The sequence below is a fragment of the Kryptolebias marmoratus genome, linkage group LG19, assembly GCF_001649575.2.
Source record: "Kryptolebias marmoratus isolate JLee-2015 linkage group LG19, ASM164957v2, whole genome shotgun sequence".
Taxonomy (NCBI): Eukaryota; Metazoa; Chordata; class Actinopteri; order Cyprinodontiformes; family Rivulidae; genus Kryptolebias; species Kryptolebias marmoratus.
This window is the reverse complement of record NC_051448.1, coordinates 2,525,523-2,550,205: the sequence shown is the minus strand read 5'-3', so window position 1 is coordinate 2,550,205 and position 24,683 is coordinate 2,525,523. Positions and strand designations below refer to the sequence as shown.

The 24,683-nt window shown below is 43.4% G+C and overlaps 2 protein-coding genes across 5 annotated transcripts in view; both read left to right on the top strand.

Annotated features, from left to right (window-relative positions):
- Nucleotides 1-33: 33 nt before the first annotated feature.
- On the top strand, nt 34-20,913 carry cad (carbamoyl-phosphate synthetase 2, aspartate transcarbamylase, and dihydroorotase). 2 transcript variants are annotated; one of them, XM_017434926.2, is made up of 44 exons: nt 35-438; nt 3,066-3,205; nt 3,349-3,478; nt 3,844-3,986; nt 4,248-4,389; nt 4,682-4,853; nt 5,994-6,179; nt 6,275-6,384; nt 6,753-6,895; nt 7,081-7,212; nt 7,339-7,572; nt 7,661-7,882; nt 7,980-8,168; nt 8,529-8,653; nt 8,791-8,924; nt 9,040-9,152; nt 9,875-10,039; nt 10,133-10,218; nt 10,396-10,642; nt 11,264-11,362; nt 11,453-11,677; nt 12,179-12,361; nt 12,439-12,657; nt 12,793-12,960; nt 13,054-13,236; nt 13,723-13,827; nt 14,487-14,732; nt 14,816-14,900; nt 15,231-15,397; nt 15,558-15,722; nt 15,956-16,087; nt 16,177-16,378; nt 16,456-16,646; nt 16,734-16,874; nt 16,958-17,047; nt 17,125-17,266; nt 17,448-17,641; nt 17,731-17,805; nt 17,915-18,127; nt 19,331-19,456; nt 19,546-19,701; nt 19,779-19,880; nt 19,972-20,066; nt 20,154-20,913. In XM_017434926.2, exons 1-44 carry the CDS (start codon nt 357-359, stop codon nt 20,251-20,253), a joined length of 6,699 nt encoding a protein of 2,232 aa, XP_017290415.1. In that variant the 5' UTR covers nt 35-356; the 3' UTR covers nt 20,254-20,913. The 2 variants fall into 2 exon arrangements, with proteins under 2 accessions (XP_017290416.1, XP_017290415.1); XM_017434927.3 differs by lacking the exons at nt 19,546-19,701; nt 19,779-19,880; nt 19,972-20,066; nt 20,154-20,913 and adding an exon at nt 18,409-18,460 and having other exon boundaries at nt 34-438.
- A 1,326-nt stretch (nt 20,914-22,239) lies between these two features.
- dnajc5ga (DnaJ (Hsp40) homolog, subfamily C, member 5 gamma a) overlaps nt 22,240-24,683 on the top strand; it is a 13,689-nt gene continuing 11,245 nt past the window's right edge. For all 3 annotated transcript variants that reach the window (XR_001809060.3, XM_017434902.3, XM_017434901.3), the window contains exon 1: nt 22,240-22,408. The gene's annotated coding sequence lies outside the window, so the exon portion shown is untranslated. The remainder of the gene's footprint in view (nt 22,409-24,683) is intronic.

The window sequence follows — 24,683 nt, the reverse complement described above, 5'->3', positions numbered from 1 at the left end:
AGCGGAAATGGGATGCGGTCGTTGAGTCAAACATTCGGGTCAGTACGGCGGGCCGACTTCCACGCTGCTGGCGGCGCGCGTGGAACCTTTTCCTAGCATCCTCCTCGCCCGTTGAACCGCCGAAGCCTCGAACCGAGCTCTCTTTTCTCGCCTCCTGGCTCTGATTCTGACCCGGGACACTCCGTGACGCGTCCGGGCTCCTTTTCCGATCGTCGAACTTCGTGTTTCGTGGGCTTTTTCTCCGAGTTTCTGCATCCCTCTCATTGTGGCGGAAGGCTCACGTGGGCAGCAGAAGTCGCTTTAAACCGAACCGAAGAAGAGGATCGATAGTTAGCATCAGCTAACCTGAACGGAAAATGGCAACCTTGATCCTGGAGGACGGAGAGAGGTTTAGCGGACGTCTTTTTGGTGCAAATGTGTCTGTGGCTGGAGAAGTTGGTAAGTCTTTATTTACAAAATATTCATGAATATTTACTTTTCCGGGTTTAAAATGTGTTTATTTGTTTATAAATTGAAGTTGTGATGCTATTATGTCCCCCTAAGGTCAATTTCATTTAGCGCCAGACTTGGAAAACTTGTCCCTCTTGGGGGGCGTGTCTTAAAATTACGCTTTAAATCAGTCAGTTTTATGGTAAATTGTTGTTTCCTGGGATGAGCATGAAGCACATGTGTTCTTGTCAGCCTGTGAAGGTCTCTGACCTGCAGAATAATCAGTCCCGAGTTTCCTGATGAGGTTTGGCAGAAGGATGAGCAGTGTGGTAACCAATGAAGCAACACTGACGTCACACTCTTCTTTATGGTTTAATTTACATTTATTAAGACGCAGATAGTCAGAGGACTGTGTTTAACAAGGTCAAAGATGCCAGGTGTAAACATGATTAGTGTGTGGTGACTAAACAACAAAGTACTGTGCATAAATCTTTATTTAATGTTATTTTGAAAGGGGGCAGGTTTCCAAGACTTAATGCTAAGTGCTAAGTGCTAATTAAGGGTTGAGTCTCCATCATGACAAAAAAATAAGCAATTTCTTAGCATCATGTGCAGTGTCTCTTAAAAAACCCTGCAAACCTGAACAACTGGAATAAAACAGTCATGTCCTAAATCTAATTCAGCTCCAGATCTGAGCTGCAATTAATCCATTTACTTTGTAGGATGATTTTTTTAGGGCTAATTTGACTTTGAAAATCAGTTCAACAAGCCAGAAATGACTAAAGCAACTTCCGATTTAATGATATTGAAAAAATCCTATATCACGATATGGATAATTTTATATCACGATAACTATATATATCACTATATACCCAAATTACGTACGTTGTCAGTTATTCTCTAAAAAATATGAAAAAACAATCTAATTTCTTATTTTTCAAGATTTTTCATTTTTATTTCGAAGTGATATTTAACTGAATTTTCACAAATGAGATCCGCTGCATTTTAGTGCAGCAATATATATGTATCAAATGACAACAGACTCCATTATCTTCGGCCGGCTATAGTTTTACTTTTCGCAACTTTCCCCGGCTCTTTTACAACTTGTTTGACCTTGCACTTTTTAGATTGTTAAATATTCTTTTTCGTGGTTCTTCTTTAAGTGATAGAAGAGGTTTGTTGTGTTGGCGTCAGATGAGAAAACAGTCTAATAGCAGAGTTAGCATTAGCAGAGTTAGCATATTACCTTTTTCTGCTCCGTGTCGGACTTCTTGAACCAAATCACAGACGTCCCCCTGGTTTTGGTAAAAGTCTTTCCTCTTGGGCTGCCTGCTAGCTGTCTCTACTTGTTGCGACCCGAGTTTGATACTTCATGCGTCTCCATCTTTCAGATGACCTAAATGCCGACACTTTATACGGTGGGCCCGGTGTAACACTGCGCCGCACAGAAAGCCGCTGCCGTAAAGCAGCGTCATGTCGCAAAACGGAGGTTCTTCGCAAAATAGTTATTTTTTCTTATTATTTATCACTTATATAAACTGAATGCATGCAAAGTAACAACACTAATACATTCGTCGTAGCCTACGTTATAAAATATTTACATGAATCATTGATACAATTATGATGGAGACGACAGAAGAAAATATATCACGATAGACACTTTTCTCATCGTCCCCATGATATGTATCGTTATATCGCCCAGCACTAATTGAGACCAGAAAAAGTAAAAACACCTTACCATCTTTAGCTAGCAGACAGACTCTGACACCACAGGTGCAGTTTTGGGTTGCCAACTCAGCCACTCCAAAACAACAGGGCGGCCCCGTCGGGGGCGGGGCTTAATAACATCATGTATGACGTCACATGTGGCGTCACTACATAATTATTTTTAATTCCCCAACATTTGAGTTAGATCCCCCTAAACAAAAATTATTCTCGTTTTCCTCGTCCACATCATCTCCTCTGTTATTTTCAAGACTTCCTGCGTACACAACACGCCACTTACACACGACTGCATTGGGCGGCAGTGGCTCAGGAGGTAGGGGTTTGTCCTGTAATCGGAGGGTTGCTGGTTCAAGCCCCCGCTCCGGCCATCTCAGCCGGCTTGCCTACTGGTGGTGGTCAGAGGGCTCGGTGGCGCCGGTGTGATGGCAGCCTCACCTCTGTCAGCCCGCCCCAGGGCAGCTGTGGCCACAATGTAGCTTACCACCATCAGTTTGTGGATGAATGGGTGAATGATTGTAGTGTAAAGCGCTTTGGGGTCCTTGGACTAGATAAAGCGCTATATAAGTGCAAGCCATTTACCATTTACCAAGTTTTCCTCACTCCCTCGCAGCACAGCGCGACGCACTGAGCACACAGACAAGTGTAGGGTAAGCAAGCAAGCACCAAATTTTATGCGTATGGAATAAATTATGATTTTCTGCAATATTTACTGTTTTACAAGACGTATTATGGCGCACAAAAAGAAAGAAATATATGCATCTTCCCTTACATTTCACATCTCCATCTTCCCCGTGAATCCAGGACAAACAGCATCCCGGGACGCACCTTATTTGGCTGAAATACGGGACGTCCCGGCTAATACGGGACAGCTGGCAACCCTAGTTTCCTGAGGAATGTTTTTGTGTGTTCAGTGTTCCAGACCGGCATGGTGGGATACCCGGAGGCGCTCACCGACCCGTCCTACCGCTGCCAGCTGCTGACTCTAACTTACCCCCTGGTTGGCAACTATGGAGTACCGAAGGATGAAGAGGGAGAGTTCGGACTCAGCAGGGTGAGTTAAAGTTAAAAACATGTAAATAAAGAAGGTTTGGTGAGAACAGATAACGCAGAGGGGGCTTAGAAAAGACTGATGGAAGACACTGGTTTACTCTCACGCCACACAGCGATGACTCTTCTTTCTGTTGTTCTGCTCAGTGGTTTGAGTCGTCCAAGATCCACGCTGCAGCTCTGATTATTGGGGAATTGTCAGAGAATCCCAGTCACTGGAGTTCAGTCAAGTCGCTGGACCAGTGGCTCAAAGAACAAGGCATTCCTGGATTACAAGGTCAGAACATTTTGGTAACTCTAAAGGCCTTTCCATCCTCCATGAGAAGTCACGAAGTCGGCTCTCAGTCACATGGTCGCGTGTTGAAAATTGCGTCATTTTTGTTCTCCTAGCTGCCCCTTAGTGACACAAAGCCCTGGCCGAACTGTTTCTCACAGGGGTTTGGTCCAACAAACGCCTCGTGACTGCGAACCGACATTGCAACTTCTTAAGGAGTATGCTGGAGCCTTAATATGAAATTATTAAATGCAGATTTAACTTTGTGTATTCAGGTGCAAAAATGGGTAAAATCGCAGTTTTGCATTTGAAGGATTACGTGTTTAAAAACGTTTTTGAGATTTTCAGGCGGTTTCTCTTCACTCCAGGTATTGACACCCGCTGTCTGACCAAAAAGATCAGAGAGAAAGGCACCATGCTGGGGAAGCTGGTTATAGACGGGACTCCTGAGGACAGCGTCCCCTTTGATAACCCGGATCAGAGAAACCTGGTCCAGGAGGTGTCCATGAAGGTAATTCATCCAGTTTCCACCTGTTAGTGTCACAGCAGCTTTAACAGCCTCTGAGGGTTGGACTGATAACTGCTTTCTTACTGAAAAAACGAGATGTAGCTGCTAAAAACTGGACTATTCAGGTTGTTTAATTAAAGGGACGGATTGGATGAAGCTTATTTAATAGTTTTGTCATTATCAGCAGATTATTGTTTATGAATAAATACTTACCTGCCTTACCAAATCGATTTTACATCACCTGAGCCTCATGTTTGTCTCCAGGAGCCGAGAATATTCAACCCCAGTGGTAGTTTTCGGATCACGGTGGTGGATTGTGGGATCAAGTATAACCAGATCCGCTGCCTGGCCTGGAGAGGAGCCCGAGTTACTGTTGTACCCTGGGACCACCCGCTCGACATCAACGGTCAGAGATGCGCTCTGTTCCTGCAGCTCACAAATTTAGATTTTTAGACCACATCAGGCATGATTTAAAACATTTCCAATTTAATTTGTCTCCTCTTGGTTGAGTCAAATTAGCTAAATTGTAGATTCAAAAGACTTTATGGTACATTTGAGATGTTTCCATAGGTTTAATTTATTGCATAAACACACCCTTACATGTGAACAGGAGAAACCAGTCACCTAAAGTGGAGATTTTAAATAGTACAGTCTGTTTTTCTCTTCAGTAACGTGAGCATTTTTCCCATGTTCCTCAGATTTCGACGGTTTGTTCATCAGTAACGGTCCCGGGGATCCGCAGTTCTGTCAGGCCACCATCAACAACGTGAGGAAGGTGGTCTGCGTGGATCAGTCAAAGCCGGTTTTTGGGATCTGCCTCGGACATCAGCTGATTTCTTTGGTCATTGGAGCAAAGACCTACAAGATGAAGTGAGGATCTCAGTTACTAACAGCACAGCTGCTTAAACAAACATAAAAACTGTCAAATCAGAGTTTTCAGTGGATTTACACCGTGACACTTTCCTAAACTGTTCTAAGATGACTTTAAATGAGTCAAATCTGATTGTATAATGAGTGTACAGATGTCATTTATTTATGTATTGAAACAAGACAAAGGTGAGAAATGTCTGAAGTCAAGAAAACTCTCCAATGTCCTCTGGTTTCTCTAAAACCCGTCTGCTGTTTGTCGCCCTTTGGGCTGTGAACGGCGGGTTTTTGCTGGCCTCAGCAGCCTGGTATCTTCAGTATGAGCACTGGACTGAAAAAAGGCTAATATAAACACATTACTGAGAGCGCCTCGCAGCCACTTCTGAGGCGACGGTGTCCGCTGCCGGCAGCTTTATCGGAGCCGGCGTGAAGGTCGCGGCGACCAGCGAGAGTTCCCACTGCTCAGCTGGAATGTTGTTGACGTCCAAACAGATAATCTGACGGGAGGTTAGAGGGTTTCCTTGCTACAAAATACCGCTTCAGTTTGTTTCCCCTTTATTCAATGGTTATTAAATTAAATTAAATTTAGTTTTGGCCAAAGAAATCTACTTTTTGGGTTTGAAAACATTGCAAAATACCCACTGGTTGCTTTTATTTTTCTATTGTTGCTAAAACATATTTTTAATGCAATGTTTTTAGTTAACAGACATTTTGACTTAAACACTTCTGCTTTAACTCAAATTTTAGTTGTTAGTTATTTAAATTTAGGGATTTTTTTAGTATACTTAACCTCTATTATATTACAATTTTATGCATATTGTTAAAGTGTTTATTATGGATCCTTGAAATTTAAGAATTCAGCCAATAGTTTAAATACATTTATATCTATATATATTTATTATTTTTATTTGTTTTTGTTTGCACAGTTCCTTATCATTCCTCAGATGATGTCAAATAATGTTATAGTGTGTTAAAGGCAGTGTAAAAAACTTTAACATCCTTTAAGTTTGCACAGAATACTCTGTTTGAAGCGAATGTGTATTTTATGTGAAGACAGCACACCCTTCATCTAAACTATGGTTAAAACTTTCTTGTCAGAATGTTTTAAATGTGTTTCTTTAATTGTGTTTGCTCGTTTCTCAGGTATGGTAACCGAGGCCACAACCAGCCGTGCATCCACAGCGGAACGGACCGCTGCTTCATCACCAGCCAGAACCACGGCTTCGCCGTCGACCCCGACACCCTGCCGGCCGACTGGGACGTGCTGTTCACCAACGCCAACGACCACACCAACGAGGGCATCGTACACAACACAAAACCCGTCTTCAGGTAACCGCCTCTCAGACGCACCTCCGTTTAGTTTGTTGGAAACCTTGTAAATAATTTAAAAAGAAGGGATTAAATGCTTCAATCCGATCCTTCAGCGTGCAGTTCCACCCGGAGCACATGGCCGGCCCGACAGATCTGGTCGGCTTGTTTGATGTTTTCCTCGGCGCCGTGAAAGACTACAAAGAGGGCAACACGGCAACATCTGGTAATCAAATTATCTTCCACTGGGCTGCATGTCCAGGCTAACTTGTGTTTTAAACGTGTCTCACACCTTTTCCTCTCTCTGTTCTAAAATGTCCTCGCATATTAAACCTCTCGGAGGCCGACCTTCAATGGATTCTTAAAATAAAATAAAACTAGGAGCACTCAGAGACTCCAGACCTCCATCTAGGCCGTAGAGTCATTAAAAGAATTAAAGGAGCCACATCGTAATCCTGATCATTTGTTCTTTGTATCCTCAACATTTCCTGAAAATTTCATCAATCTCTGTTCTTTCTTTTATGAGTAATCCTCTGCACAGATAAACAAACATGAACCTCCTTGTTTTATTTCATTGTTGTCGTTTCTCTCCAGTTAAGCAGCGCCTGATGGAGCACCTCACCTACCCTGATTCCCCAAAGACCGAGGAGGTTGTCCGTCCGAAGAAAGTCCTCATCCTAGGCTCGGGAGGACTCTCCATCGGCCAGGCTGGAGAGTTTGACTACTCTGGATCCCAGGTCTGTGAAATAAAATAAAACAAATCTTTGTTAAAAGCTGCTGTTTGATGGAAGGGAACTAATGTGACTGTTTGGCTTTATTTTTTTCAGCTTTTATTGAAATTATTTAGCTTTTTTTAAGTCTATTCTAGTTTTAGTTCAGTTGGTTTTGGTGCCTTATTTGAACTCGTTTGCTTTGTTTTTAGGCTATTAAGGCTCTGAAGGAGGAGAATATCCAGACTGTGCTGATCAACCCCAACATTGCCACGGTGCAGACCTCCAAAGGGTTAGCAGATAAAGTCTACTTCCTGCCAATTACGCCAGAATACGTCACTCAGGTGAGGATTCTTTTTTTTAAATCTCTCTGCGATTGACACAATATTCCATCTTATCTAAAAAATACCAGAGTTTTAAAATGTAAAAACAGGTTTGTGGAGAAAATGTTGCGCGTCGTCTCCCAACAGGTGATCAAAAACGAGCGTCCGGACGGCGTGCTGCTAACGTTCGGCGGTCAGACTGCTCTGAACTGCGGTGTGGAGCTGAGGAAGATGGGGGTCCTGGAGAAGTATAAAGTGAAAGTTCTGGGAACGCCGGTCGCCTCCATCGAGATGACTGAAGACAGGAAGATCTTTGTGGAGAAGATGGAGGAGATCAACGAACATGTCGCTCCCAGTGAAGCGGCTCTGTCCGTGGAGCAGGTGGGAACATCTAACCTTTCACAGCCACGCTCTAATTAGGGATTTTTCTCCAGTTTAGTCATGTTTTTTTTTTTTTTTTTTGTTGTAGGCGCTGGCAGCTGCTGAGCGTCTGGGCTACCCCGTCCTGGTCCGTTCAGCGTTCGCTCTCGGCGGTCTGGGCTCTGGCTTTGCCAACAACCGAGAGGAACTGATTTCTCTGGTGACGTCAGCCTTCGCACACACCTCTCAGGTCCTGGTGGACAAATCCCTCAAAGGCTGGAAGGAGATAGAGTACGAGGTGGTCCGGGACGCCTACGACAACTGTGTCACTGTGAGCAGACGGAAAAAAAACACCACAGCTGTTTTAATTTGCAGTTGTGTTAAATCTTAAAAACGGTTTGTCACTGAGCTTTGTGCTTGCTGTTCAGGTGTGTAACATGGAGAACATCGACCCGCTGGGTATCCACACCGGGGAATCCATTGTGGTGGCACCAAGTCAGACCCTAAACGATCACGAGTACAACATGCTGAGGAACACGGCCATCAAGGTGATCCGACACCTCGGCATCGTGGGGGAGTGTAACATCCAGTACGCCCTGAACCCTGAATCCGATCAGGTAAACGGAAATGAGACCGATTTTTTTTTTTTTTTTTTTTTTTTTTAAAGCACGATATTGTAGGTGCAGGACTCTCTGTTCTAGTATTCATACTTCTACACCAGTGGTCTCCAATCCTGGTCCTGGAGAGCCACCATCCTGCAGGTTTTCCTTGTTCCTCTGCTCCAACACACCTGATCTGAATCAATGGGTGATTAACAGGCTTCTGCAGAACATGAAGAGGTGATTTAACCTCTGAATCAGGTGTGTTGGAGCAGAGAAACATCTAAAACCTGCAGGATGGTGGCCCTGAGGACCAGGATTGGACACCTTTGTTCTACACAGATATGCGTTTCCTGCTGACTGAGCGTGTTTTTGCAGTACTACATCATCGAGGTGAATGCCCGTCTGTCGCGGAGCTCAGCGCTGGCCAGTAAAGCGACCGGTTATCCTTTGGCCTACGTCGCTGCTAAACTTGGTCTGGGGATACCGCTGCCACAACTCAAGTATGGATTTTTACACATAATAATCTTCTCTATTTAATTTATTTACGTCTCTGATTTGAATCTGTGACGTTGGCGGTTTTAAATTTTGCGATGGAGACGTGATAGTTTCTGTTACAGTAATTAAACTTTTCTTCCAGGAATTCTGTCACCAACTCAACGACAGCAAACTTTGAGCCCAGCTTGGACTACTGTGTGGTGAAGGTTCCTCGATGGGACCTCAGCAAGTTCCTCAGGGTTTCCACCAAGATCGGCAGCTCCATGAAGAGCGTCGGTACGAGAGTGAAGCACACACACTTCCTGTTTCATAAACTGTTTCCAAGAGCCGTGGAGTCTGGATGGATTCAGTAAAGTCAGCAAGACTTCCCTGATATTTTTCTTCTCAACAGGGGAGGTGATGGCCATCGGCCGGAGCTTCGAGGAGGCCTTTCAGAAAGCTCTGAGGATGGTGGATGAGAACTGTGTCGGCTTCGACCACACCATCAAACCCGTCTCTGAAAAGGTTCGAGTCCGCTCAGTTTCTCTCCTTTAGTTCCTAATCTGTGGCTGATCGTTAACGTAACTGAAGCTTGTGATACTTCCTCAGAGCTTTGGGTTGTTTTAGGTTTATTATCTTGCTTAGCCAACCTTACTCAAACTTTACAAATGTCTCATGAAGAGAAGTTCCAATAAATAAGTGAACTTAGCCTGTTTATTAAATCAAGTAAGATGTTTCGTTCAGATCATAAGACTGACCCAAACTAAAAAGCAGTTTATATTTGAACAAACTATCAATTAGTGAGGCTGTTTAGGATCTTCTAATTTGTTTAACTGCAAAATTAGAAGATCATAAACATCTTTCTTTCTTTTTGTTTTGCATGAAGGACGAAGATGAAACATTAACTTGTCATTTCAGCCTCAGTATAACATTAATGGTTGTATTCTGCTGATTAAAGTTGGATAATAAGATAATTTTAATTGTCTCGCTCATGTGCTCATTAGCATTTAATAGTGCATAAAATACTGACAGGAGAAAAGCTGTCTGTTTCCTGCCGCTCTCCCTGTGTTTTAACATTTAAAGTATCTGAGAGTGCAACAGTTTCTGAGATATTCGCTCAAACTCACGCGTGCTGGTGAGGCAGACTGTTGGAATGTGACACGGCGTTTGTCTGTAAACCAAAAAAATAATCACCTGTTTATTTGTCAGAGGTACATTTCTTGCTCTTGCCTCCCTCTGCCCTGCAGGAGTTGCAGACTCCCACTGATAAGCGTATTTTCATTTTGGCGGCTGCGTTCAGAGCCGGCTACACGGTGGATCAGCTGTACGACCTCACCAAGATCGACCGCTGGTTCCTGCACAAGATGAAGAACATCGCTGACCACGAGCGACTGCTGGAGACCTACAACCAGGTGACGTTTATTAGACAGAAGCAGCATGAAAAAAACATATAAAGTTGTTTTTTTTACCTCACTAAATTTGTTTTCTGAAATCTTTCAACCCAGGATGAGAGCTCGATGCCTCCAGAGGTGATGCGGAAAGCCAAACAGCTGGGCTTCTCGGACAAGCAGATCGCTCAGGCTGTGCAGAGGTTGGTGGGAAGTAAAGACAGTTAGAAAATGCTGCTGAATAAAAACAACTTTTATCTGTTTTTGATGAACAGAATCATTTCCCATTCAGTCGTAGTGACTAAAAATCTAGACAGCAGAAATAAGCTGATGTTTCGAAGTTGATCATGATTAATTAAATCTGTTTTCCCGTCTTGCAGCACTGAGTTGGCCGTAAGAAAGCTGCGTCACGATTGGTCCATCCTGCCTGTGGTGAAACAGATCGACACGGTGGCGGCCGAGTGGCCCGCCCACACCAACTACCTGTACCTGACGTACCACGGCTCCGAGAACGACCTGAGCTTCAGCGAGCAGCACGTCATGGTGATCGGGTCGGGCGTGTACCGCATCGGCAGCAGCGTGGAGTTCGACTGGTGCGCGGTCGGGTGCATCACGGAGCTCAGGAAGGTAGGAGATGATCCCACGGGAGGAGCAGGATGGGGAATAAAAAGTCACTTCGGCTGGGTTTTTAAATGAGCAATGAGATCGAAGCAGAAAAATTACTCTTGAAAGATAATATAGCTGCAGATACATCAGGAAATAAAACTGCATGTTCAAGGGAATTCTTTGTGGTAAAACAACAATATTTAAAAGAAAAATCTCAAAAACCAAAGCCTGGTCTAATATACTTTTGCTTTTCTGAGTGTCCAGTCATGCATACTATTAATAAATAAAGGTGACACTTTAAAATCTGTCCTTTTTTAAAAAATGGAGTGAAAATAGTCTTATCCCTTTAGAAACGGTTGTTAAAGCTCATCGTCCTGTTTTCATGTTCAGATTCGTTCTCCCTGCTTTATAGAACCGTTGCTGCTCTGTTTTAAACCTAAAAATAACTCAAACTAATTATTTTAGCTTGAGGAGAGCTGTTATTTTTCTCTAAATCGAAGCAGGATTTGCAGTGGTGTTTAAGCATTTATTTTGATTAATGCTCAGAAACGATATTTGGTGTAGGAAATGAGATTTCTTGCAGTATTTTTGTGGTTGAAGCAGGTAAATCAGATAATTGTCTGTCTGCTCTGTCATCTGCAGATGGGTTATAAGACCATCATGGTGAACTACAACCCTGAGACGGTCAGTACAGATTACGACATGTGTGATCGGCTCTACTTCGATGAGATCTCCTTTGAGGTTCGTTTTTTTTTTTTTACCTTGAATGTTTCAGATCTTCGTAGCCAATATATTCAGTCTGAGATAAACGCGTGTTTGCGCCGGTCCCAGGTGGTGATGGACATCTACGAAAGGGAAAACCCGGAGGGGGTGATCCTCTCCATGGGGGGCCAGCTGCCCAACAACATCGCCATGTCGCTGCATCGGCAGCAGTGTCGCATCCTGGGAACGTCGCCAGAGTTCATCGACAGCGCCGAGAACCGGTTCAAGTTCTCCAGAATGCTTGACACCATCGGCATCAGCCAGCCGCAGTGGAAGGAGCTGTCCGACACCGAGGTACGGCGAGTTACTGATGTGCACCGAAAACCTAAATGTTCTGAAAATCTGAGGAAATCATAAATTATTGTGTGAATGCTGACGAAGCTTTCTTTGTCCTCTTTTAACCTTTCATATATCAAAACATTCAGCTCAGTTAGAAATGGTGTGCTTTTGTAACTTTATTACTTATCAAAATATTAAACTTTATTAAAATAAAATTGCCCATAGAATTACATTGAGATCTCTTCATTTCTTTGAAATCTGCTTCAACAAACTGGTTCTATTTTTGTCTTCTAATAACACTTTTAGTTGTTTTTAGCTACCATTCTCCTCCTTTTAGCTTTCAGTTACAGTTCTTCTCATTTTAGCCTCGTTCTGCTTGTTTAAACAACTCAATTTGAGCTTCTTCAGCTCTTTCATCAACCTTTCAGCTCTCAGCATCCACACGGCTCTGGTTTGTTTTATTCTTGTTTGACCTACGACAGATTATTGATTAGGTTGTGTTTTGCTCCCCTGCAGTCTGCTGTGAAGTTTTGTGAGACAGTCGGGTATCCCTGCCTGGTTCGCCCCTCCTACGTTCTCAGCGGAGCGGCCATGAACGTCGCCTACGGCGACAGCGACCTGGAGAAATACCTGAGCAGCGCTGTAGCTGTGTCCAAAGAACACCCTGTGGTCATCTCTAAATTCATTCAGGAGGCCAAGGTGAGTTAAGTATTAATATAAATATTAAGTTGAAGCTGAGAAGTGAAGCTCCTCTGTAACGTTTTTGCATTTAACAGGAAATAGACGTAGACGTAGTCGCCTGTGATGGGGTGGTGCTGGCCGTTGCGATTTCTGAACACGTGGAGAACGCCGGTGTTCATTCTGGCGACGCCACGTTGGTGACGCCGCCTCAGGATCTCAACCAGAAGACCCTGGAGAGGATCATGATGATTGTTCATTCCATCGGCCAGGAGCTGCAGGTCACCGGACCCTTTAACCTGCAGCTGATCGCCAAGGTGAGTTAGTCGTTTATAGGACAATTGAATTATTTTGTAAGATTTTTTTTTTTTTTTTTGCCTCTACCAAGGAGGTTGGTTGAAGTTATTTTGATTAAAAACAGAAAATTATTGTTGTGATGATTTTCTCTCCAGGATGACCAGCTGAAGGTGATTGAATGCAATGTCCGAGTTTCCCGCTCCTTCCCTTTTGTATCCAAGACGCTGGGAGTCGACCTCGTTGCCTTGGCGACGCAGGCCATCATGGGAGTGGAAGTGGAGACGGTCGGCCTCATGAGTGGGAAAGGGATTGTGGGAGTGAAGGTGAGAAGTCCGACTCGAACCATCGATGCTAGCCGCTCACATTTCCCTCCTGTTCTGTGTTTTAACATCGACGGAACGCCTCCTGTCCTCCAGGTTCCTCAGTTCTCCTTCTCTCGGCTGGCCGGAGCCGACGTGGTGCTCGGGGTGGAGATGACCAGCACCGGAGAAGTGGCCTGCTTTGGGGAGAACAGATACGAAGCCTACCTGAAGGCCATGCTCTCCACTGGCTTCAAGATCCCCAAGAAGAACATCCTGCTCTCCATCGGCAGCTATAAGGTCCGACGACAGCAAAACAAACGTTATTTTATAAGAGATCCACTGAGTGGTGACTGGATGGGAGGAGAAAAATCAAACATTTCAGGGTGAAAACACAGCAGCTATTTGTGTTAAACAGATGAAAATTGCAGATTTTATACAGTTGTGCAAAGCTTTAAGTGCCCAAACCTTTTAGAGACTGATTTATTTCTTTTTTTAAAGCACATTAATTTGCTTTTTCAAAGTAAACAGACCCAGCACATTAAAGCTGCATCCAAATTAGAACATTTGACCTACAAATAAATGAATAAAATAACAGTAAAATGGGGAGAACAACATTAATCTGTTATAAAGTTAATAAACTTATTTATGTATCGGTCCATAAAAAGGATTACTTACTTCTGAGCCAAGAAGTAAACTGCATAAACTCCGATCTGCATTAAATTAGTCTCTTCTTTTCTAAATTATCCTGGTTGTTTGCTTGTTTGCTTGGATTGTTTTGTGTAGAACAAGAGTGAGCTGCTGCCGACCGTTCAGGCTCTGGAGTCTCTCGGATACGACCTGTACGCCAGCATGGGAACCGCTGACTTCTACACAGAACATGGAGTCAAGGTAACACTCATAAGACCGGTTTAATCTTTTCCATTTTCCTTATTAAAACAAAACAATAAAAGGATAATAAGCTGCCAAGATGAACAGCAGCTGCTTATTAAACACAGGCGCTAAATGTGGATTCAAACCAACCTTAACAGAAAAATGATAAACTTAGTCCTGACTTTTTCTTGCAGTAAAACATACATGATTGTTGCTTTTAAATCATCTTAAATATTTTATTCTAGCTTCATAATATCACATCGCAGTGTAGCAGACTTTTGTGAAAATGAAACTTAAATCTCATTTCAGATTAAAAGTTGCTACAGTTTGATCTCTTTAAAGCTTCACTGCTGCTAAGACCTGTTGGATAAAAAAGAAAACAAACATTGTTCAGTAGAAATGCATTTAGTGTTTTTGGTAGAACTGGTTTGTTTTTCATTATATGCAGACATTTGCTAGCAGGCTGATTAACAAATTAAACTTATATATGTCTGCAAACAGAAAACTTTGACTCAATATGGTGTTTTCTTTAAGCTCAATTTAAAATTGAATGGTGTGTTTTATTGTGAAATCACAGAATGATGCCAAATTTAAAAAGTTGTTGCAGAAGAAACCTCCATCCACTCACCTGTCGCCTCCTGTAAGGATTCATTTCTGTAACTTGTCTTCGCCTCCAGGTGACGGCGGTGGATTGGCCGTTCGAGGAGGACGTCAGCGAATTTCCCACCAAAGAGAGGCAGCGCAGCATCATGAACTACCTGGAGGAGAACCACTTCGACCTGGTTATTAACCTCTCCATGAGGAACAGCGGAGGTCGGAGGCTGTCCTCTTTCGTCACCAAAGGTTATCGGACCAGGCGGATGGCCGTCGACTACTCTGTCCCGCTCATCATCGACATCAAGTGCACCAAGCTCTTCGTTCAGGTAAGTGACTGCTTTCCTAAAGTGGGCTGATGATGCTCACCTCGGCTGTGGCTGCTGAGTTTTATGCAGGAACTTGTTTGCAGGCTCTGCAGAGTCAGATTGGTCGAGCTCCTCCGGTGAAAACTCACATCGACAGCATGACGTCTCAGACTCTCGTCCGTCTGCCCGGTGAGTCACTGCATCTCCAGGAACGAGTCTGCAGCTGAACAAAATCCTAACATCTGTTCAAAATGTGTTCATTTCAATGAATGACTGCAGGACACAGCTTTTTAAAACACCACATCGTTGCATGAAGACTGATTATTTACAGCTAGTTATTTTAAAATTAAAATTCTGATATACTTTGGGTTATTTTAGTCATGAATGTTTACGTTTAATTCTTAAACACTTCAGAAGGAAGTAAAATGTTTTTAAAATGTCTTTTTCTCCAAAGCAACGATGAACACGTGATCACACCGGCTCTGTCGTACGTTTGAGTCTTTCCTGTTAAAATTTCAGGTCTAATCGACGTCCACGTTCATCTGCGGGAGCCAGGCGCCACTTATAAGGAGGACTTCTCCTCTGGGACCGCTGCCGCTCTGGCAGGAGGTGTGACTCTGGTGTGTGCGATGCCCAACACGTCTCCCGCCACCACGGACGCCAGCACTCTGACACTCGTACAGAAGGTACGCCCACAGAATCTTGATTAAATGCTGCAGCGCTGAAAGAATGAGTTGCATCAGTGCAGCAGGTCGATGCAAAAATACGTACAGATGATGTTTTGTTGATGTTTATTAGATCCACTTCTTGTCATGTTTGATTTAATGAACTGTTTGTTGTCACCAGCTGGCCAAAGCAGGCTGCCGCTGTGACTACGCTCTGTACGTGGGCGCTGCTTCGGACAACGCCTCCACGCTGCCGTCCATCGCCGCGCAGACCGCCGGCCTGAAGATGTACCTGAACGACACGTACTCCACCCTCAAAATGGACAACGTCTCTCTCTGGATGGAGGTTTGTTCAATCTTTGCGTCAGATGTTATTTTTATGGACTTTTCATTAAAAAAGACACACCTGAATTTTTAATGACGTATGGCTCTGTTCTTAAATTTAGCATTTTTAAATATTACAGATGATCAAAGCCAAATCAGCAGTTTCCTTCTCTAATTAGAACAATAGTTGGATCAGTTGGAAATGCTTGTGGTCTCATCTGAGCGCCGACCAACCTGCCTGCTTCTGTTTTAAAGCACTTTGAGAAGTGGCCCAAGCAGATGCCCATCGTGGCTCACGCTGAGAAGCAGACGGTGGCTGCCATCCTGATGGTGGCTCAGCTCTACCAGCGGCCGGTCCACATCTGCCACGTGGCCAAAAAGGAGGAGGTAAGGAGCTGGTGCAGAGCATCTGTTTGAAAATAAAACAGAACCTCTAATCACTTTTTTTTTTTTTTTTTTTTTACTGCCGCTGTCAGATCCTGATAATCCGAGCAGCGAAGCAGAAGGGCATCCAGGTGACGTGTGAGGTGGCTCCTCATCACCTCTTCCTGTGTGAGGAAGACATATCAGAGATCGGTGAGGGACGGGCGCAGGTTCGACCCATGTTAGGAACCCGTGAAGACATGGAAGCACTCTGGGAAAACCTGGACGTTATCGACTGCTTCGCCACAGATCACGGTCGGTGAGCGCACGTTTTCAGTCGCAGAGCTTAGAAATGCTTCGGCTTCACTCGTGATTCATTTTTGTTTTGATAGCTCCTCACTCTGTGGAGGAGAAGAACTCTGAGCGTCCTCCTCCTGGTTACCCCGGCCTGGAAACCATGCTACCGTTGCTCCTGACCGCCGTCAGCGATGGACGTCTGACTCTGGATGATATTATCAAACGTCTTTATGACAACCCACGCAAGATTTTTAACCTGCCTGTCCAGGAGAACACCTACGTGGAGGTACAAATGTTAAAAAAAAGGCCATGAATTTGACATTAACAGACGTTATGTCAGGGTTGTGATGAGGCACGGCCCTAATGCACACAGGTGGACCTGGAGCAGGAGTGGGTTATTCCTCAGGCCATGCAGTTCACCAAATCCAAGTGGACCCCATTCCAAGGCCTGAAGGTGAAGGGGAAAGTCCGCCGCGTGGTCCTCCGAGGAGAGGTGGCCTACATCGACGGCCAGGTCAGCGCTCGGCTACACATCTGTTGCATCTCTTCAGTTAGTTGTTTCTGCAGAAGACAAGCTTAGAAATCTGTCTCCACCAGGTGCTGGTCCCTCCTGGTTATGGTGAAGATGTAAAGGCCTGGTCCACCTCTTCGATCCCCTCAGCTGAACCGGTTAAAGAAACCCCACTGGTAATAAAACCAGAGACTTGATGGCATTTTGTTGGAAGTATAAAGCTTCAGTTTGGGTTTTGTGTGTTTTTTATCAGTCACCGGAGCGAGCCCGACCGACTCCTCCCCGTGAAGGCCACGTTCGAACCCGACCCCCAAGTCCTCGGCGCTTGACTGGAGAGTCCCGTTTCCTGCTGCCACCTCGCATCCACCGCTCCTCTGATCCCGGACTGCCCCCAGGTACTACAACTATAATACTTTGGATATTTTCTGTCTTTAGTGAACACATTTCTAAAGATTCTTGCTCTGTAATAAACCTTCTGGTGCAGGTTCATTATAAGGAAATTATAAAAAGTCATTTTTCTGACGTGTGTGTTTCTTACATTGAGTAATCGCCACCATGTGACTGTGATCCCTGCAGAAATGGCCATGCTCCCACTGGCCTGTGCCGGTGACGGTTACAGCCATCCTCCGCCTCTATCCAGGCTGCTCTCTCCTCTGTCCGAGCCGAGACAGACGATTCCATCCCAGGTGTCGCATCTTCAGATGTCTCCTCTGCTGCACCCGCTGGTGGGCCAGCACATCCTGACCGTCAGACAGTTCAGCAAAGAGCAGGTGCTTCACAGAAACAACAACTTACTTAAACACAAAGAGGCCTTTTCACTTCAAATATTAATATTTCTGCACTTTGGTTCGTGTTTCAGATCTCACACCTGTTTAACGTTGCCCACACTTTGCGTCTGATGGTCCAGAAGGAGCGAAGCGTTGAAATCTTGAAGGTATCTCCAAAACTTTTTCAGCTGACCTGTTAATGACATTTTATTTGCTCAGTCCAGCTCGTAACCACGGCTCTGGTTTTGTGTTTAACGTCCTGCTGTTTCTGTTCAGGGTAAAGTGATGGCGTCCATGTTCTACGAAGTCAGCACTCGCACCAGCAGCTCCTTCGCAGCAGCCATGCAGCGCCTGGGCGGCTCGGTCGTCCACTTCAGCGAGTCCACGTCGTCCACGCAGAAAGGAGAGTCTCTGGCAGACTCTGTTCAGACCATGAGCTGCTACGCCGACGTCCTGGTGCTTCGACACCCGACGCCTGGCGCCGTCGAGGTGGGTTCAGGTCGGACCGACTCAAAGTCCTTCTGCAGAATTTAAATCAGATTATTTCACACGCTCTCAGGTTGAATTTAAAAATGCAGCAAATCCATCATGCTGGTTTTTATGTGATCATAAACTAAGAAAAAAATAAGTTGTTTCAATTAGATTAATTAAAAAAAAAATTAATCTAAAACATCAGAAGAACAGAAATAAGGTCTCACACCTGTTTTAAAATAAAAAAACAATCAAGCTAATTTTTATTAATTTTTTGTGCTTGTTTGGTGGTACCATAGACATGCTCCTTGAAAGTGAGAGTCCATGCTTCCCGTTGAGTCAAACTCAAAGGTACACTGTTGGAAAGCTCTCTGCATGACCGTTCAGCTAAAAACTCGTCTTGTGTGGCGCTTTGACTAATCTTTTGTGCTCGCTGAGGGTAGCCTTGTGCACAGTTGGACTTCTGGCTGGAGAAACTTATTTTATTCCCATATTTTTTGACTGAAAGCCAACAAAAATATATCAGAATAAAGCTTTTTAAATATAAAATTAGGTATCATAGATAAAATGTTGATTGTGCTTCACTAAACATCTGGAAACCTCCTACATGACTGAAGGACTGCCTCTGGTTCTCGAACAGAACTGAACTCTCTGTAGCGCCGACGAAGGCCCTGTTTACACGAGAACGATCTCTGAAAATGTTAAGGAGGGAGACTTGACCCTAAAACTGTTATGAAAAGGCTGACATCAGGCTTTCAACGAGGCGTGCATGCAGTCTGGAGCATGTAAACAGTGAATACACGGAGGTTTGTTTGGACCGGCAGTGAGGTGGGGTTGATGCTACACGTTGAGAAAAGTGAGTCACATAACCAGCACTCTGCTATCAGCCATTATTACTGCAGAGCAGGTGTTGTCTGCAGCCGTCTGTGGTGTGCATGTGCGATTTCCCACGTTGGGGCTTCCTTTGAAAGGCAAACTGAAGGGTCTGAAAGTCTCCACTCTGACACCTGGGTTCAGAAAGCTTTGGCTTCAGAAAAAACGAGCGCTGCTGTTGTGTAAACGAACGGCTGAACCGCAGCATAAAAAATCTACTTCTGTGTGGATATCCCCTAAACCTTGAACTGATGCTGTGCTCATTGCATGAGTTTGCTGATGAACAGTGGCTCAGATCAGCTCTGAACCAGTTAATGATAGTTTCCTCCCCCCCCATGTGGCACACAGAGCGCATCCCGTCATTGCCGTAAGCCGGTGATCAACGCAGGCGACGGCGTCGGGGAACATCCGACCCAGGCCCTTCTGGACGTCTTCACCATCAGAGAGGAGCTCGGGACGGTCAACGGCATGACGGTGAGAGAATTTAAACCCTGACCTCAAAACAGAGCAGAACACTTTCTGAAAACCATCGTGATTTTTATTGTTTTATTTTTTTTGTTCAGATTACAATGGTCGGGGACCTGAAACATGGCCGCACGGTTCACTCTCTTGCCAAACTGCTGACGCAGTACCGCATCACCCTGCGCTACGTGGCACCCAAAAACCTCCACATGCCAGCAGAGATCATCAGCTTTGTGGCCTCAAAGGGAATCAAACAGGTGGGAACTCGACAGTGCTGCGCAGAAAGATGAACTCTGCTGAAATCTTAACTAAATAAATTCTCTTTTCTTGGCAGGAGGAGTTCGACAGTATCGAGGAGGCTCTTCCTGAGACTGATGTCCTTTACATGACGAGGATCCAGAAGGAGAGGTTTGGATCTGAGAAGGAGTACAGGGCTGTAAGTTTGATTTCTCGCTCACAAATCAGCATGAAATTATCTTTAAAAATGTTTGTGGAGGCTTACACGGATGTTTAATTCTCTCCGTCAGTGCTTCGGGCAGTTCATCCTCACTCCTCACATCATGACCGTGGCCAAAAAGAAGATGGTGGTGATGCATCCGCTGCCCAGAGTCAACGAAATAAGGTGAGCGTCGTCTCATGATGGGCCGGAGCATTTTAAGCTGGTTTTCTGTTTAAAAGCACTTATTTTCCTCTTTTATTCGCCCCTCAGCCCGGAGGTGGATACGGACCCCAGGGCGGCGTACTTCCGTCAGGCGGAGAATGGCATGTACATCAGAATGGCCCTGCTGGCCACCGTAATGGGCAAATAAATCCCCGCCTTCGTTTTCTTTCTTTTAGCACCACTGGTCGAACAGTGAACAGCTACCATATTTTTCTGTGCTCTTATTAGATTGACTTCAGACCGAGTCAAATCGTTTATAATAATAATAATAAGCTGCTGTGAGATGACACCTCTACTCTTCAATTCCAGATTTACACCTTTCAGTTGCTATAAATTGATATTTTTACTTTTTAAATTTACAAAACTGTAACAGCTTAGGGACCAGGAGGGATATTCAGTGAGCAAAGGGAAGAAACCGAAGCAGGCATAAAAATTAGTATTTTTATACAAAGACTACTAAATACTGTATTTTGGTGTCTGGATGAGAACGTGGTATTTAAAGGAACGAGTCAGGATGTTAAAAAGAGGGAAACGCTGTTTTTTTTGTCTGCATACAGTCTAATAATGGTGTCTGTTAAATCCATGTTACAGTAATTTATTTCCCACTGTAACATTTCCTTCTTTTTTTGTTTAACTTTAAACGTGTAACATCACTGGAGATAGAAATGATTATATTCCCAAAGCCTTTGGGTGGTTTATGGGTATTTTCTGTAACTGTCGATGATTTCTTATAATGTAACAGTTTAGAAACCATTTTTTTTACATAAAAAAATGAGAATTTATGGCAGTAAAGTGTTGAATAACTTCATATATGGGTCATCTTTTCTTATTCTGTTGTCACTGCGTAAAAAGTGCAGAAAAATGTTTCAAACCAAAATAATTTGGAGCTCGCTTATTGCTTCAGCCGATGTTATCCGCTTTCTCAAAATTTGTCAACAACTTAGTTCTGAATTTCCACATTTTTAGGCAGGAAGTCGGCGTGATTTCCAGAACTTGGTTCAGAAAACGTTTGTTTGCTGCAGTGATTCAGACTCATAATCTCAGCCTTTAATTCAAGAAACCATGAAGGGTATTTTTGCATTCCTAAGAGGAAATTTGCGCAAAATTAGGCCTTGAATAATCTTTCACAGGTAGATTTATAAAAAATAAAGTAAATATATCTGGACAAATGACTACTGTACACCTCGAAAGACCTAAAGACTTAATTTTGAGTTAAATCTGTTCTGTCAGAAACCTTAAAGTTCTCAATTCACAAGAAAAAAACCCAATATTTATTAATTAGGAATAATAACAAAACTAGATTAGTGTTTGGAATTATGTACAAATAAGGAAAATTTCACGAAATTGAAAAGATTAAAGAAGAGAAATTGCTTTTACTGCAAAAACGCTGTGCTGAGTGGCTTTGCTGAAGAAGCTAAAACTGAGTTATTAAAGCTGAAAGAAGCAGAACACTAGCTAAAAGTAGCAAGATGAAAGTTAAAAGTAGCAAGATGGAAGCTAAAAGCTAAAAGTAGCACAAGAAGTCAAAAATGGAGCCATTGTATTGAAGCAGATTTGTGTGTGCTGAAATGTGTGGTTTTTAAGGAATTAGAGGTTTCAATATATTTCTATGTGTACAATATTTGTAAAATAGATAATCTGAAATGTATAAATTGCAAAAACATAGTCATAGCATCCATCTCTTGAATGAGCTGAACGTGTTTGGTGTCACATTACACTGATATGAACTTCCAAAACAGCACAACGTTTGCAGAATTGGTTGGATTGTGAAAAAACGTGCAGAAAAATAAAAACAGGAACACAAACTGTGAGATTCCTGAATCAGCACTTAATTATCTTTACAGTGATGGAGACGCTGTGTGATTAAAGAACCGGTTACAGTGATGCATTCAAAACTGTTGGAATAAACTTTAAGTTACAAGCACAGTTTAATGACTCACCGGGGAAAAATGCGAAATGTTCCCTATTTTTGATCTGTAATGCTGTATTCCCTCACTCTGTTTTTCTTAAACGGATATAGGAGAGCTGCGATTAATTATTTGCTCTGTATTTGTCGTTGCGCGTCACGTTTCTGACGGGCGGATCGGGCACTTGAACGCAACACATCCCACATCCTTTTATTTCCTGGAAGGAGGAGCGACCCCGGTGAGCTCAGCCCAGTGCGCGGACCGTTACTTCCCTGCTACCCGGGGCTAACGGAACCGCGTTTCTGTCCCGTTAACTGCGATCCTAGACGTTGAACCGGATGCCTCTATGGTCCAGTTAACCTCGCAGCGAGACACACGGCGTTCAGTTTACACAAGGTGAGTCGTTTTCGCGGTTTAGCTTGTAAATCTGTTGGGGCGGTGGCGAATGCTAGCTTGCTAGTGTAAGAAACGGGCGAAATAACGGCGTTTTTCTTTTTGTCTTGCTCCGTAACCGTGTTTGTTCTGAGCCGAATTGAGGACCTAATTGTATATGTTTGAGAATATAAATTTGACTTGTCTGCATGCCCGTGATGCCCAGATATCGGGAACGCAACAAAAATCGCTCAAACCGTAAATGCGGGTTGGTTGAACGGCAGCGTGGTGCTTGTTGCTTAGTTGACATTTCTGCAGATTTATTTCGTCTTTCGCTGTATTCTTCTAGTATTAATTGGACGTTTTAAAGCTAGGTTAGCTAACAAGCTTGAGTCAGCACACCAGCTGCTTCTGATGATTTGGGAAAACCGGGAAAAATTGCCCTAATTAAAGAGAAACGGTCCTAATGGTCTGTTTCTGAATGCTGGGGTGTAAAATAGAAAGTAGTTATCCCTGTGCGGGGAGATTAGCGAAGGATTAGAGCTCCACAAGGACGAACAGAGACGGGAATCACGCTGCATTTCTTCCTTCATTATCCCAAAACAACCACCCCACTGTTTGGTGGGGTTTGGATTAAATCTGACGAATTACCTGTTTCTGCAGGTAAGGTCTCAGTCACTTTAGTTTCAATAAAACAGTAACATCCAGTAAAATATCAGCACGAAATCACTTATTTAGATGAGAGCAGGAGGAAATGTTGTTTGTGATGATATAATCCACGCCTTAAATCTTAAATCTTGTTTTGTCAGAGCTGTGGTTTATCGTTGGCATGGCAACCAGGCAAAAATATAAACATTTTACCCCATTTTTATTGATCTAATTTCATCATCCTCCTCTTTAAAGGGGATGTTCGCTGCAGACTATTTAACCAGAACATTTAAAGGTTCCCCTGAGCTTTATCAGACAATCCAGTTCACTCCAAAGATGCAGATGTGCAGTTCTGAAATGCAGGTACGCGCTCAATGTAAACAAAGCACTTTGCTCTGCATACTTGACTCAACAAATCTGGGCGTAAACACATACCGGTACATCAGAATTATAAGAACGTCTCCGTCCCAAATGGCTCCTCCGTGGACGGCGCCATTGTTGACCAACTTTTAGTCACTTCGGCTGTTTCTGTAGGTAAACAAACACACGTCTTAGGTGTCAAAAATTTGTTTTTTAAGCAGTCTGATCCTGCTTAAAAGTAGAAGCTCTTCTTCTTACAGGTCAGTTTATAATTTAGTATTTATGTACTGCTTCCTTAAGATACATTCAAATTTTAATTTAAAAGTATAAACAGGCAGATTAACCCTTTTTATTAAACAGACAGTAATGATTTTGTGTGTATGTTTGCATCTATCTGTTACCAAAACACCTCGTTTAATCAGTGGACAGATTTTAATGATCCTTTCAGGAAGTAATCATTAGACAACCCAATTCAAGATGGCTGACACAGCCAATTAACTTTTAAAAACACTAATATGGCTAAAACTCTGTCACTTTACACGTATTGAGCTCAAACTTGGTGCGGTAGTAGCTGAGAGTCACTCATAAAACATACTCGATATGCATTCCTTCAAGGAATCCCAGCCTGTAATTAAAAAGAATAAATCAGGACATTTCAGTCCAATAAAATTAAAACATTTTTTATTGATTGGTTTTGGCGTAGCTGACTGTCTGTAGTTTATATCAGCCGTGCTGCAGTGGGAGTTACTTTTAGACACTTATTGATTACCTTTTTCCCACTTTGATTTATAAAAATAAAGTCTTTTTCCTAAAAAACAGGATGAAACTGATGAGACGGAGGTGATGTCTTTTCTGAGTGGTGTTGTTTATTTGGATGGTCTGTTTAATATGTGCTTTATTTAGTTTTTTAAATTTCTTTTACACATCTAGTTTTGTTGTTCAGATTGGATTTATTTGAACCTGGCTGTCACATTTACATACCTCACATGTTTCACTCCTTAAGGAGTTATTTTTAGCAGTAAAGATGCTTATTTTAGCACCAACACTGTTGCAGACAATCTTAAGATGCTGTTCTCGCTGAATAAATTTATTTATTTAGGGATCACACTCTTAAGCCTCCCTGGTAAGGTCTATTCGGGGGTTCTGGAGAGGAGGGTCCGTCGGATTGTCGAACCTCGGATTCAGGAAGAGCAGTGTGGTTTTCGTCCTGGCCGTGGAACACTGGACCAGCTCTATACTCTTAGCAGGGTCCTTGAGGGTGCATGGGAGTTCGCCCAACCAGTCTACATGT

Bases quoted from the DNA above. Each gene is read 5' to 3' on its own strand.
- cad (XM_017434926.2), top strand. From the start codon at position 357: ATGGCAACCTTGATCCTGGAGGACGGAGAGAGGTTTAGCGGACGTCTT. The intron at 14,733-14,815 runs GTAAGTGACTGC...ACTTGTTTGCAG, and splicing joins GCACCAAGCTCTTCGTTCAG to GCTCTGCAGAGTCAGATTGG. The intron at 17,642-17,730 runs GTGCTTCACAGA...TTCGTGTTTCAG, and splicing joins GACAGTTCAGCAAAGAGCAG to ATCTCACACCTGTTTAACGT.